This window comes from Setaria italica, chromosome VII, assembly GCF_000263155.2.
Source record: "Setaria italica strain Yugu1 chromosome VII, Setaria_italica_v2.0, whole genome shotgun sequence".
Taxonomy (NCBI): domain Eukaryota; kingdom Viridiplantae; phylum Streptophyta; class Magnoliopsida; order Poales; family Poaceae; genus Setaria; species Setaria italica.
The window spans coordinates 32,692,167-32,706,346 of NC_028456.1; the positions used below are offsets into that span (position 1 = coordinate 32,692,167).

General features: G+C 43.8%; 2 protein-coding genes and 1 non-coding gene across 4 annotated transcripts; 2 read left to right on the top strand and 1 right to left on the bottom strand.

The window, feature by feature from the left end:
* Window positions 1-351: 351 nt before the first annotated feature.
* On the top strand, window positions 352-4,130 carry LOC101754018 (serine carboxypeptidase-like 42). Its single transcript, XM_004977107.4, has 10 exons — window positions 352-773; window positions 1,694-1,801; window positions 1,892-1,984; window positions 2,147-2,239; window positions 2,307-2,392; window positions 2,530-2,808; window positions 2,899-3,032; window positions 3,150-3,242; window positions 3,354-3,471; window positions 3,672-4,130. The coding sequence occupies exons 1-10, from the start codon at window positions 512-514 to the stop codon at window positions 3,834-3,836; spliced, it is 1,431 nt and encodes a 476-aa protein (XP_004977164.1). The 5' UTR covers window positions 352-511; the 3' UTR covers window positions 3,837-4,130.
* Window positions 4,131-5,386: 1,256 nt separating this feature from the next.
* TRNAK-UUU lies at window positions 5,387-5,458 on the bottom strand. Its single transcript has one exon. It is a non-coding gene; the product is annotated as a tRNA-Lys (tRNA).
* A 1,359-nt stretch (window positions 5,459-6,817) lies between these two features.
* Window positions 6,818-13,176, top strand: LOC101773451 (pentatricopeptide repeat-containing protein At2g46050, mitochondrial). Of its 2 annotated transcripts, XM_022828079.1 has the most exons (5): window positions 6,818-10,895; window positions 10,984-11,082; window positions 11,174-11,350; window positions 11,557-12,460; window positions 12,577-13,176. In XM_022828079.1, the coding sequence occupies exon 1, from the start codon at window positions 9,041-9,043 to the stop codon at window positions 10,589-10,591; it is 1,551 nt and encodes a 516-aa protein (XP_022683814.1). In that variant the 5' UTR covers window positions 6,818-9,040; the 3' UTR covers window positions 10,592-10,895; window positions 10,984-11,082; window positions 11,174-11,350; window positions 11,557-12,460; window positions 12,577-13,176. The 2 variants fall into 2 exon arrangements, with proteins under 2 accessions (XP_022683814.1, XP_022683813.1); XM_022828078.1 differs by having other exon boundaries at window positions 11,174-12,460.
* Window positions 13,177-14,180: the final 1,004 nt, after the last annotated feature.

Here is a 14,180-nt window from a genome sequence, read left to right on the forward strand (position 1 = left end):
CGGGCAGCGGCATGGAGTCAGGACTCAGAAGCGTATACGACGCATGCATACGGAGAGTCGGAGACACAGAGTCAGGGCGTCAGGCGTTAGGACGCAATTTGGCAGGCCTAGCTTGCTCTGATCGCCTGATGTTCTGATCGAATCGGAATCTGCGGCGGCATGGCCAAGCGTATTTGGCAGGCCTGGCAAGCAATTTGGTAGGCCCAATTTAGCACGGATGGAAGGCAGGCAGTTGTTGTTACGCGTGCCATTTAAAAAGGCTAAAACAAAATACACCAATCAAATTATATATACTAACTATCTATACAGTCATGGCCCCCCGGTTTCGTGGGCCCCGAGCGGCCGCACGGCCTGCCCTCCCCCTAGAGCCGGCCCTGCTTGTCTCGTCTCTCTGCCTCCTCTTCACTTGACTTGGTTGCTCTTCTCGCTCGCTCGTCCTCAAGCAGCTACGCAACCTACATCGTTGACACGACGGCACCCATCCAGGAGCTCAGTAGACAGTCAGTCAGCCATGGCTGGTTCTTGGAGACGGACGCCGCTGACGGCAGCTGCGGCGGCGCTCCCTTGGCTCCTGCTCGGCTGCGTCTGCGCGCTGGGCTACCCTGAGTCCGACCTGGTGCGGGGGCTGCCGGGGCAGCCGCCGGTGGCGTTCCGGCAGTTCGCCGGGTACGTGGACGTGGACGAGCGCGCCGGGAGGAGCCTCTTCTACTACCTCGCCGAGGCCGACGGCGCCGCCGCCGCGTCCAAGCCTCTCACCCTCTGGCTCAACGGAGGTGCGTCACGCGTATCAGTTCGATCGATTACTCGCCCGTCTTGAATCAACGCTATTGTATTGCACTGTTGCTGTTGCCTGTTGGAGGAGGTTAGTTGTTGTTGTTGCTGCTATCAAAGCTGTCACCTTTTGTTGATGTTAATTCCCTATTGAGTGCCTTCCATCTCAGGGCATGTTAGAACACAGGAATTTCACGAGTGTTCCTGAACTGTCACAGTTTCAGTCCAATCACTATTTTTTCAGTTCAGTCTCCATTCTCTAGCAGTACTGATTAGTGATTACTGTTCTCCATTCTCTAGCAGTACTGATTAGTGATTACTGTTCTCCATTCTCTAGCAGTACTGATTAGCGTTCTTGTTACATTGCTTCCTGAGAGAGATGGTACTGCTATCTCCTCTGCCCACGCTGCTTCCCGGATGTTTCGTTGGTCTTTGATCTGTTCGGAGTGGATCCATATTGTCGTCTTCCATGGCAATATAGTATTAGATTGTCTTGGACTGCTCAAAGATTGCCCACGTTGGGGCAGTTCATTTTTTTGACCGCACTGCTCCATCACCAGCTGTGAAAGTTGAAAAGATATGATTAGCCTGCCTGATCTGCCAGCCCGGACAGACTGACAAGCTAATCAGGCCCTAGTACTATGTTCTGTAGTCGTCTGTGGTATGCTTGGCGTTTCAGGATTAACCATGATGACAAGAGTTCCATGCCACTGACAAGTGACAAAGCTGTTCTTTACCTTTTTGGTATTCTCAAGGCATGCTAAGTTTGCATCCTAATCTGGCATGCTGAAATGATTCAGCAACAGTGAAGGTCTGGGCTTCAGGAGTAAATAACTGAGAGATGAGAAATAACTTTGATCTTTTAGTGTAATCTGTTCGATGTGCATCGATGGCTGAAATCTTCAATTTGCAAATTTGTCAGGTCCTGGATGTTCTTCAGTTGGAGGTGGGGCTTTCACAGAGCTAGGCCCATTTTATCCAAGAGGGGATGGTAGAGGCCTTAGAATAAATGACAAGTCATGGAACAAAGGTTGAAGTTTGTTTTTGGTAATACGGTCATCTGTTATCAAGTTCAGCGACAGTGCCATGTTAACCTAATGTTTCACCATAAATTTTGCAGTGTCAAACCTTCTTTTTGTGGAATCTCCTGCTGGTGTCGGATGGTCCTACTCAAACACATCATCAGACTACAAAACAGGAGATGCACGCACCGGTAGTTTCCCCTCTGAACCATTGGTTTACCTTTCTATGCCAAGTCTTCTAAAATATGATGCAAGAAAAGAAATTATTTTTTAAAATATAAAACAATATGGTTCCCTCAGTAAAACACTGATGTCACTCATAGACGAATAATTGATTAAAATAAACAATGCAGCTAGTGACATGCACATATTCCTGCTGAAATGGTATGAGAAGTTTCCAGAGTACAAATCAAGAGATCTTTTCCTTACTGGAGAGAGTTATGCAGGTACCAGTACTTATTTTACTCATTATGTATTGTGCGAATGGTTCTTGACAAATAACATGGCCTGCAGGGCATTACATACCGCAACTGACCAATGTACTTATCAGTCATAACAAGGAATCAAAGGGTTTCAAATTCAATATCAAAGGAGTTGCTGTAAGAACATGCGCATATTTAGATTCTTATGGAAATAACTACATTAGGAAAAAAAATAAACTAAAGCTTCTGTTCACTCTTTTATTTCGGCAATTCAGTTCACATCTTCTGTGTACTGGTTTTGATTACCTGAACAGATTGGAAACCCACTCCTCAAGCTTGACAGGGATATCGCCTCAATCTATGAGTACTTCTGGTCTCATGGCATGATCTCCGATGAGGTTGGCTTGGCAATCACAAATGCCTGTGATTTTGAGGACTACACCTTCAGCAGCCCTCACAACGAGAGCCAATCGTGCAATGACGCCATTGCAGAGGCAAACAAAGTGGTTGGGGATTATGTCAATAACTATGATGTTCTGCTAGATGTCTGCTACCCATCAATTGTGATGCAGGAGCTGCGGCTGCGAAAATATGTGTGTTTTCAGTCTGATATCAAGGTACACTACATTTGACTTCAGAAAATTCTTAATGCTGATGTGCAACTATCTTTCTGTTGAGTACAGGTAACTAAAATCAGCATGGGCGTTGATATCTGCATGTCCTATGAGAGATTCTTCTATTTTAACCTACCAGAAGTTCAGCAGGCACTCCATGCCAACAGAACGAGATTGCCATACAAATGGAGTATGTGCAGCGCGTAAGGATTTCCGCTGCTTCTTTTTTTCTGTCATTTGCACATGAAAGTAAGTAAATAAAGTCATCTTTGCTTTGCACGACCTAAAGTCACACTGAATATGTATGTATATCATGGCAGGGTGCTGAACTACAGCGATACTGACGGCAACATCAACATTCTGCCGTTGCTGCAGAGGATCATTGAGCACAACATACCAGTTTGGGTATTCAGGTAACGTGGTAGATACTTCTGTTATACTACCATGACATTCAGCATCTCAGCTCAAGTGCCTTGCTTCAGCACGCACAGCTATGGCTTAACAAGATGAATGAACATCTGCAGTGGTGATCAGGACTCTGTGGTGCCCCTCCTCGGCTCACGAACCCTAGTGCGTGAACTAGCTCATGACATGGGCCTTGACGTCACCGTCCCTTACCGTGCTTGGTTCCACAACGATCAGGTACAGTCCTACTTTGAATGACTGAATACTGAAAATTCAATTACTAGCTAGAGTTTGAATTTCCGCTACATTCAGCAAGATTTACGCTGCTTGGTTCGTTACTCAGAAAAAAACAATGTGCCGGTGAATGTACAGTGAATACCAAGCTGTTGGCAGCATTTTGAAAACTGAAGCAATTGCTTTCCTTTTCTTGGTTGAAGGTTGCCGGGTGGGTGACGGAGTACGGGAAGCTGCTGACCTTCGCAACGGTTCGTGGCGCGGCTCACATGGTGCCGTTTGCGCAGCCGGACCGGGCTCTCGGCCTCTTCCGGTGGTTTGTGGATGGACAAAGGCTTCCAAACACAACCAATCCGTCAACTGGATGAATAATTTGTTGATATACATGCATGATTGGTTGCTGATGTCTCGCGCTGACAGTTGGTCCCTGATCTTGAGAAGGGCCCCATTTTTCCGGAACCGAGTGAAAGAAATTATTCAAATGTCAGTAGGAAAACATGTAACTTTTTTCCCTGATCCTGCTATGGATAGCCTTCTAAACTGTCTGTAGTATTTTCTTCATTCTGATAACCAAACAGAGCTCTCCAACCAAAAGAAAATATCGAAATGCTGCCTCTCTTTGTACGCTCGCAGAAACTGTTGATGAACATTCTTGGATGTAATTTGTGTGGTCGCAGCCTCTACGTACCCTGAGGATTCGATTTTAGAATCATCGATCTTTTTTTTTTGAAAAATAAATAAATTAATGGATGCAGCAATTAAAAGACCGACGTTCTTAAATTCGGCCTTTTTTCTAGCCGATCTTCATCAGACCGGAAAGGGAATCGAGCAGGCCGAGTCGATCTGGGCCTGAACGTGACGGAGCCCAGTAATGCATATATATTCCGACCCATCTGAACGGGCCTGGCCAGCCCATGACTCAGCAGGCCACCTCCGTTTTCCCACAAGGCGGCCTGCGGGGGTGCCCCAGGAAGCAAAGCAGCAGCAGCCAGCAGTAGAGCTGCAGCATTTTAGTCCCACACCGGCAAGGCAGGACGCGTTGCGCTCCAGCGGCGGCTTTAAAACAGGTCGGGGGTGCGCCCTGTCTAAACCATGATCCTTCAGGCAGTTAAAGGGAGATGAGGAGTGGTACAAGCTCGCAATTTATTATGCGAGAGGGGTGCCTTGCCCCAACTAAGGGGCTGTTTGGATATGAGGTGCTAAACTTTAACAGTGTCACATCGGATGTTCGGATGCTAATTAGGAGGACTAAATATGAGCTAATTATAAAACTAATTGCAGAACCTTGTGCTAATTCGCGAGACGAATCTATTAAGCCTAATTAATCCATCATTAGCAAATGGTTACTGTAGCACCACATTGTCAAATCATGGACTAATAGCAAATGGTTACTGTAGCACCACATTGTCAAATCATGGACTAATTAGGCTTAATAGATTCGTCTCGCGAATTATACTCCATCTGTGCAATTAGTTTTGTAATTAGCTTATGTTTAGTACTCCTAATTAGCATCCAAACATCCGATGTGACAGGTGTTAAACTTTAACAGGGGTTTCCCAAACACCCCCTAAGCCTGTTACGACAACAGGGGCGCCCCAATGACTTTACCATCTGATCCCGACTTTAAACCAAAAATCACAAATGTTTGCTAGAATTAGGGTAAAATCCCCTTTTATTTAGCCTTCTGAATTTTTACGCTGCGAATGTTCTTTTTTTTTCTTTCTATTTCCACTCCTGTTTCTCTTCTGCTTAATTTTTTTTTTTGAAAAATCAAGGAAGTTATTTGCGTTTTATGACAAATCCGCTGCATACTGCACCTGGAGTTATGAACTCATGATCCATTTCGAGCGAGCGAAATAAGCGCGGGCGTGTTCAAAATTAACAAAACATTTGCCAATCAAAATTAAAATAAAATAATCGCCGACCGTGGGGATCGAACCCACGACCACGTGGTTAAAAGCCACGCGCTCTACCACTGAGCTAGGTCGGCTGCTATGGGTGAACTTTCGCAGCACCTTATTAATCATCGTTCTCTGTACTGCCGGACCTTCTAGGGGCGAGAAAATGGAGCTGCGTGAGTAGGAACTTTTGAGGCCATTGGCACAGCATTTTTTTTTTCAATATAAAAGAACACATGTACCTGATGATCGATCGTGCATGGACGTCGTTCCTATTATGTGCATATCGACACTTGAAAATAAAAGTATATACTGACTGAAAATCAAAGTGGCTACCCACTTATTACATATACTACATGTTTATGTATTTGTGTGTGCCCGCAATGAGTGAACGTGTGCAAGGCTGTTGAGCCAAGCAAGACCCAGATGTTCGATCATGTTGCAATTAATAAGCCAACAAATCGAAGCAAATCAACGACCTGATATATAATAATTGATTAACAATGCACAGATGGGACCCCACATCTAGCCTGATCTCCATGTGAGTTTTAGGCTACGCCCCTGCCTTTCTTCCGCATGCCAAGTATGGTAAGAATATTTTCGATCAGAGAGCCAACTAACCTACCGGGCTTGCTGGTCCCCAAAGACAGTAAGCAACCAAGTAATATCACTTGATTAGCGATTAAAACAACGAACACGTCTTAAGCAGATTAATCTAAGTGGAAAGAACTACCATCTCTAGCTTCTATCCACCTCTTAAAAAATTCAAAGCTATTTCCTTGATCAACATGTATGACAATATTAACCTTAGGTGGTTGAGTAACAAAAGTTACTCTAAGGTGAATCTAATCATTACTAAGCATATGATGGTTACTAATTATTTGAACAGCTGGCAAATATGTCCTACAAACAAGGATGGATTATTCATAAGAGTAAGGTTTCAATCAACTCCTAAACTTAGTAATGATTGTAATAAGTTGTCCTATGCATCAGTGAGGGCACCGATCGATTGTAACCATATATGTCCGTGCAGTGTTTTGGGTTTGTTATCACAAATTGTTGTCCAAATTAAATGTGTTGAGCATTCGGAACAACATCACTATATGTCAATATAAAAGAACACATGCATGTATACCTAATGATCGATCGATCGTGCAAGGAATTGAAGTTCCTATCCTATTGTTGTTTATCGAGATTATCTCGTTGTGCATTTACTTATATATCGAGCACATCCAGAGCTCCGTGACCAATTATATATTATCTTGAGATCAAAATAAGCACGTAGTAATGATTGAGTGAGTGGGCACCGAGTACCACGTATCTATCTTGCAAGCCAATCAACAAATCCATATATCTTATCCTTAGCAGCTTGTCACTCCAGGTCTGCAAGTGTATATATTAGCAGCCCTCCACTCCGCTACTGCAACTGCAAAGCATCAGCTCATCAAACACCACGTACACTCTGCTGGCTGCTGCGTGCCATCCTGCCCCTGCTTCTCGTCTGCATCGTCGTGCAGCTCCGCTCCGCTCACGCGACTCTGTTGCTTGCCGCCGGCCTCTTCGGCAACAGCGGCCAAGGGAATACTCGTCCCACTGCCAGGTTCCAACACTCCCCAGTCCCAACAACTAAATAAGGGGCCCGATTGGTGGGTTGTCAATCATCATCATCATCATCATCATCGTCTATAATGTATATTCATGCGTGCGGCCGGCTTTTGGTTGGGGCCTCTCAAGTCTCAACATGCACGCCCGCTCTCTCACCCATGCATGTATGTGCAGTGTGTTTGACTGTCTGTCACCACAAATTGTTGTACACGTAATATGATGACGTTTTGATTTAGACTCGCCGAATTCTTCTAATGATTTTATTTTGACCCAAGTCAGCAATGAAAACCCCTACCTATTTTTTATATTCCAAATCCGTTTAATTCGCTCTAGGACCTTGACAGTCAATATCTTTAAAAAATTTAAGGAAACGTTAAGAATCATGTGTTTAGATTTGTCCTAATATAATTTTATAATATCACAAATTTGTTAGATTTTACAAATATATTCTAACCATGTCAGTCGCACCTCAAAGACGTAGAAGAAAAAAAATATCAAGCATTTTTAGATGGAGTAGATGCATTTTACGAGCACTCTACATACTAGACCGGTTTTCGAAATCGACATTAACGGCCGCAAATTTGTGATGTGGCAAATTTGTGAAGTCAAACGTTTAGAGTGTCTAAAATCCAGAATTCCTCAAGAAAGACTATGCGATTAGGAGATTATTATCTAATAATTGAACATTTTCATCCATCTTTAATTATCTGAGATAAGCAGCAGCAACAAGTAAACCAGAATAGCATACAATAAGACAATTTTTTTACTACTCTGGCACAGATGAAGGAGCCCTTCACATTATCATTTGTGAATGGCAAGTAACTGAAATCAAGATGCATCTATTCTTGTTTTTGGCCTCTCTGCACCAAGCGATATACCTTTCCTCACTTTTCTTAATTATATGCCACGATGCCATCAGTCAAGTTTGAACTGCCGCAAATTTGTGATGTGGCAAATTTGTGAAGTCAAACATTTAGAGTGTCTATAATCCAAAATTCCTCAAGGAAGACCATGCGATTAGGAGATTATTATCTAATGATTGAACATTTTTCATCCATCTTTTACGGAATTTGATAGCTTTCCGAACGAATTTGTGTATGCCGTTTTTATCGCTTTCCTAAGGCCATTCTTTTTTTTTAAGCGAACCGGTAGGGATGCCCCTACCTTTTTTTTATATATAACAGAATGATGGATGTGTACAGTTTACAAGGTCCAAGGCCCGAATAAAAAGAGGGTTCTTACAGGAGATTACTCAACCAACAAATGATCTAACCACCCACTGAAGGTTTTGCTCTAAGCGAAACCTTTTTCATTTCCTCCACAAAACTAACCTTCCACCGTGCAAAAGAGAGACTGTCCATCAAAGACAATGCTGTTCCTATGGCACCATATAGTCCAGCAGGCCACAATCACAATTTCTCTGAAAATACAAGAACCAAAGCGCTGTCGAGCTTGAATAATCATCTGCAGAGGTTGTAAGGTCATGTCCCATTGGATGTCTAGATAAATCCAGCATGCCTCACTGAATGGGCAGTTAAAGAATAGATGGGCAACACTGTTTCCTCGAGATTTTCCACACAAAGCACACAACTGTAGGTGTCCAGATGCACATGTTTTCTTCTCAAAAGATTCCTAATATTGAGACGATCCTAAGGAGCAACCAAAAGAAGAACTTGTGTTTTTCGTGCGAGTGTGACCTCCACATCCATTTGAACAAAGGTGAGGATGGTCTGCTCCCTTGCAGGCAAGAATAGGCCTTTTTCCTCGTGAATTCTGATGAATCCCATGTATACTGCCATACATCATCAGCATCTGCATCCCTGGGCTGGGAGAGGAGGAGATCTCTGAGCTCTAGAAGTTGGGCATGAGCTTGCTGTGAGAGTGGCAACCAGTACAAGGAAGAGTCATTGGAATTGGTGTACTTCAGGAGGGATATGTTCCCTTTTCTAATAGGCATTTTGTATTTGTGTTTTAAAAAAGGCACATAATCAAGATACCATTTAATTCATAAGTTGAAATATCTCCGCGCAATGGTAAGTTTTCTTGGTCAGCGTCAGCCTTGAAACGAAATGCCGCGCGGGCGCGGCCGCCTCGCGCCACTGTTCCGCGCCACCTCCGCCGTCGTCCGCCGCCACCAGCCCCGCCACCACTTGCGCGCCTCCCCGCAGGCCCTGCACCCTCTCATCCTCAAGTCCGGACGCGCCTCGCGTCCCCACGTCGCCACGCGCCTCGTCGTCGCGTACGCTGACTCCGGCTGCCTCCCCCACGCGCGCAGGGTGTTCGACGAGACACCGCACAAGGACCTCATCCTCTGCAACGCCATGGTCGCCTGCTACGCCGCCCACGGGCTCGCGCTCCACGCATGGTCCCTCGTCGCCTCCATGCGCAGAAGCGGCCCCGATCTCGCCGGGGACGGGTTCACCTTCAGCGCCCTGCTGCGCCCTCCGCGCCGGTGGCCAGATGACGACGCCGGGCTGCTCCTCAGGCTGCGGGCGCTGGCGCACGGCCTCGTGCTCAGGCTGGGCCACCTCGCGGACGTGGTGGTGGCCACCGCGCTGCTCGACATGTACGCAAAGTATGGCCGGGTGGCCGACGCGCGGCGGGTGTTCGAAGCAATGGTGGTCAGGAATGTCGTCTCCTGGAACGCGATCATAGTCGGCTATGGCTGCCATGGTGAAGGCAAGGAAGCCGTTGAGCTCTTCCGGCGGATGCTGAGGGATGGGTGCTGCCGCCCGGATGAGCGCACGCTCGCCAGTGTGCTCAGCTCCTGCGCCAACATGGCGGCAGCGAGTGAGGCTACACAAGTTCACGCGTATGCCCAGAAGAAGGGGTTGCAAGGATTTCTTCAGGTGGCTAACGCCCTTATCATGGCGTATGGTAAGAACGGTTTTGTTAGAGAGGTGACAAGGATATTTGCGATGACAGACTACCCGGACATAGTCACATGGTCTTCCATGGTTTCTTCATATGCTTACCTCGGACATGCCAAGGATGCCATTCATATGTTTGAGAGAATGCTCCAACAAGGCGTACAGCCTGATGGCATTGCCTTCCTTGGGGTTCTTTCTGCCTGTAGTCATGCTGGGCTCGTTGAAGATGGCTTACACTATTTCCTTATGATGACGAGGGGCTACCGTATTGGTCCGAGTCCGCAGCATCTGGCTTGTCTGGTTGATCTCTTAGGGAGAGCTGGCAGGATTGAAGATGCTTACGACGTTGTAGTCAAACTTTCCTGCGAAAGCAACGCTGATATTATTGGAGCTTTCCTTGGTGCTTGCAAGATGAGGGGCAATATCGAGTTGGCAAAGTGGGCCACTGATAAGCTTCTATTCCTGGAGCCAAGCGAGGCAGTAAATTATCTGCTTATGTCCAACACATTTGCTGCTGCAGGAGATTGGAATGAGCTTGCAAAAGTAAGAAGTGTGATGAGGAACAGGTGTGTCAACAAGGTGCCTGGCTGTAGCTGGATAGAGATTGGTGGAACGGTTCAGACATTTGTCTCCAATGATATGGTGCTCCATCGATCAATGGAGATGCAACAAATGATGGAACTTACTATTTCAGAAGTGCAAAAGGAGTGCAATGAAGACACAATTTACAAGGATTCACTTTTAATTTGATAATGGCAGCGACACTTCTCCAGATATTTGATTATTAATCTGGGTCAGCTTGGCATCTGCATTAGTCTCAGAGCTTATCAGTTTGCCACATGATCTTTATTTGGTTCAGCAGATTATATATGGTACTCGTTAAGTTTTACACTGGTCATGCATTAAGGGTACTGGTGTTGGCTTGGAAGAGGGTACAGATTCCAGCTTGCTCACCAGAACCAACAGCAAGTTAGTACAGGAGGTCTATTTCATTCAGTTTTGAACATTCTGCACTGACTTTGAGAAACCGAAGGACTACAGCAAGCTAGTACAGGTATATTTCTTCTCCCTGCACAAAGCCAACGTTTCTTTCCTTTCTTCATAGCTTTCTTGACTCCAGTATTCAATGTTTTGTCCTTCAGGTACTTGCTGAGATGACTGGTCTTTGAGTTAACTGCGTGGTTGAATGCACAGGCCACATTGATGCTATGGGTTATGTACTTGATTATGTTCATAATAATGTAAGTTCTGAAGATACCGGTGAATCCTGTTGCCAGTTGAGCATGGTTTCCTTTTCTGATATGAGTCAGTGCTGTTCAAATCTAAATTCAGGGATGTGGTGTTGCTGTGCCGGTCCAGTGCCAAGGATATCGTGAGCAAGGCTCACCCAATGAACTCACTGAAGAAAGATGACCCTGAAAGGAACTCCCTTGGGAACTACAAACCACGCTCCAAAGTCTCTTGGTTGTGGAATTGTACGTGACGGAATCTATGTTGTTGACCATTCAGGTGAAAACTTGAATAGTAACACTTCTTTTGACAATCAAAGATGAAGTTCATATATAAGAAAGATATACTGTATTTGTAAAGAGATTTTGAAAGATATGGCCAACAAAATAGCATCTGAGGTTCTGAACTGCTTCCGGGAGCTATTCCCATATCAGAACATTGTAAATGACTTGGCTGACACACTTTTTCACTAACTTACTGCATAGGAGTTGGATCGGAGATATTTCATCACCTACAGTGTGTGCTATTCACAGATATTAACAAGCATTCAACCTCATGCTTTAAATGTGGCCCCAATGCAACACTTGGTACATACCGTCGAGTAATTATTCCCCTTTAGGCTTTTACAAATGTAACTGTTCATGTGGAGTCTGTCAATTCTCTCAACCATCCAAATGAACCATTTCAACCATACACCAGGGTTCTATGCATCTTTCCATTGGATGCATCACTCAAGTTTGACTCATCTGATTCTCCAGAAGACTTGGCTGCTCTCCTGTGTGTTCCATCTAGGGCAGGCTGTTACAGGGTAAAAAAGTCCTTTGGTGGAGGATGACACATTTGTTTTATACTATGATTTCCTTTTTTGGCTCTGTAGACCAATTATTACTTGTTTTTACTTTAATATGAAATCTTACATAAGGAGGACCAGAAAGATGTGAATCAATTGGCACTCTGAAATTTAAAGAATATGGTTCATTGTAAAAAAAATATATATATAAAAAGGGCTGACAGGAGGGTGCAGTAAGTGACATTCATGCATAAGTTAAAGGGTTTTCCATAAATTGAAAAGGGTTGTTTGGAAGAGTGTGTTGCTCTAGTAATTTTCAGATTTATTTTAAATTTGAAAGAATCTAGTTATTAGTATGAATTTGAACAAAATTTTAAGGTATTTGTAATAAAGTTCCTGCTATATAAATATAGTGCAAGAATAGTATAGGGCCTTATTTCTAAACTGTGAAACAGGGAAAATTTCAAGTTAATCTAAGAAAATGAAATGAAAAGCATTTTCCAATTCTATTCTATCTATTTTCTGTTGTTTTCTTGTGCAGAAAAATCCAGAGAGGAAAGACTATGGTGACCTATTATTGAGGGTCCTTGCTCACCAAGGTAACTACTCCCACTACAGCTAATCTTTTCAATATGTTGGACTTATCCTCGAAATCTCCACGAAGCTTGCGTCACAAGGACTTTGCCCCTCCCCTAAACATATAAACAATTCACAGGCAGCAGTGACAAGAATTCACCACATCACAAGAGCAGCCACAACTAGGAGATACCAAGCAAAAAAAAAAAAAAAAAAAACAAGTGTGCTCAAGAAGTGAAAGGAGTGATTCATATATCAATACAAGTTCAAGGATCAAGATGGTCCTATGCTTGGATTGCTTTGGTTATATGGCGAGGAAGGCATCAAAGTCGTCTACACATCAAGAAGCTGGAGACAAGATGAAGCAGAAGGATGTGGCAGAAGAAGAAGCATCCCCGAAGGCTGGGGATAAGAAGGGGGAGAAGACTGTGGAGAAGAGTAAGAAAGGGAAGGAGAAGGACACGGGGGCTCCCCTTGTCGTGCCTCACTTTCCTCAGCGTTCTACACCAGGCTTGCTCTAGTTTTGAGTCGCGTCGTGTCTTTGGTTCTCTTGGTGTTCTTGCTGAAGCTAAGTAGGCAATTAGAGTGGAAATACTTATGGTAGGTTCCAAAGGAAATTACTCATCTGATGTGGATAATCAGAACTAGCGTGCTGAGTTGCCAGCTTCTCAATGGATCATCTTGTGCCCAGAAGTTGATTACTGTCCATAGTAGCTCAATAAGAAATCATGTTTAACTCTGTTTCTCTGAATCAATGAATTGTTCAACTTTGGGAACAAGAAAAATTGAAGCCTAAATGGATATATGTCAGTACGTTTATTTCAGCCAACTGTTATATCTTTCAGAGATATTTGGTTCGTACCATGCCTCAGTAGTTCCTGGATTTATGATGGGAAGCTGGAGGCAAAATATCACGGTCAGTACATAGTATTTGGAGGATTCCATAACTGATTTGTACATGGTACATATTGCTATTAACTATTACACGGACACACAGCGCCTTCCACTCAGGAGAGTTATTTGGTTGGGGGAAAAACACTGGCCTGGCTATGTACTTACTCCCTCCGTTTTTATTTATAAAGCGTACCCGCATATCAAGATTCAAAGTTTGCAATATTTGACAAATAATTTGACTATTAATTTTTTATTTTTATAATATAAACTTTATATGGTTGGATTAGTAATCAAATATACTTTACCATGATTATAAGTTTATAATCATAATTAATATAATATAAGATAAATGAATGGTCAAAGTGTTATTTGGAAGACAGTGTCAAATCATACTATGCCTTATAAAAATAGATGGAGGGAGTACGTAGAACAATGGGTACTCTAGATACTAGAGCAATCCTTAATTGTGATCTCCAACCATTTTGGTACGTGTCCTCTAGCAATATATTATTATGAGGTCAATCTTTTGATATGCCTTCTAGTATAGTTGGCGAGTTCGTAAAATTGAGAAAATAAAGAACATGTGTATACAACGATTCTTGAAGATTTTACATCTTGAAAAGACCAATCAAAGAGAGAAAAAGGTCATCAAACTGAGGTTGAAAACTTTCAACTAGACTGGGGTTTTTAAGTAGGGACCGACCTATTTCAACTTCAAGAGACACTACAAGACACTGACGCGGGAGATCTTTAAGTTAACAAAGTTATCACTGGCGCCCACTATTGATGGAAACACGTTTATCGATAACAAGAAATTGGGCATCAAAATTCCTTGGTGGGTAGGCGGCT

Bases quoted from the DNA above. Each gene is read 5' to 3' on its own strand.
- LOC101773451 (XM_022828078.1), top strand. From the start codon at position 9,041: ATGCCGCGCGGGCGCGGCCGCCTCGCGCCACTGTTCCGCGCCACCTCC.
- LOC101754018 (XM_004977107.4), top strand. From the start codon at position 512: ATGGCTGGTTCTTGGAGACGGACGCCGCTGACGGCAGCTGCGGCGGCG. The intron at 2,393-2,529 runs GTAAGAACATGC...TTACCTGAACAG, and splicing joins TCAATATCAAAGGAGTTGCT to ATTGGAAACCCACTCCTCAA. The intron at 2,809-2,898 runs GTGTGTTTTCAG...TGTTGAGTACAG, and splicing joins AGCTGCGGCTGCGAAAATAT to GTAACTAAAATCAGCATGGG.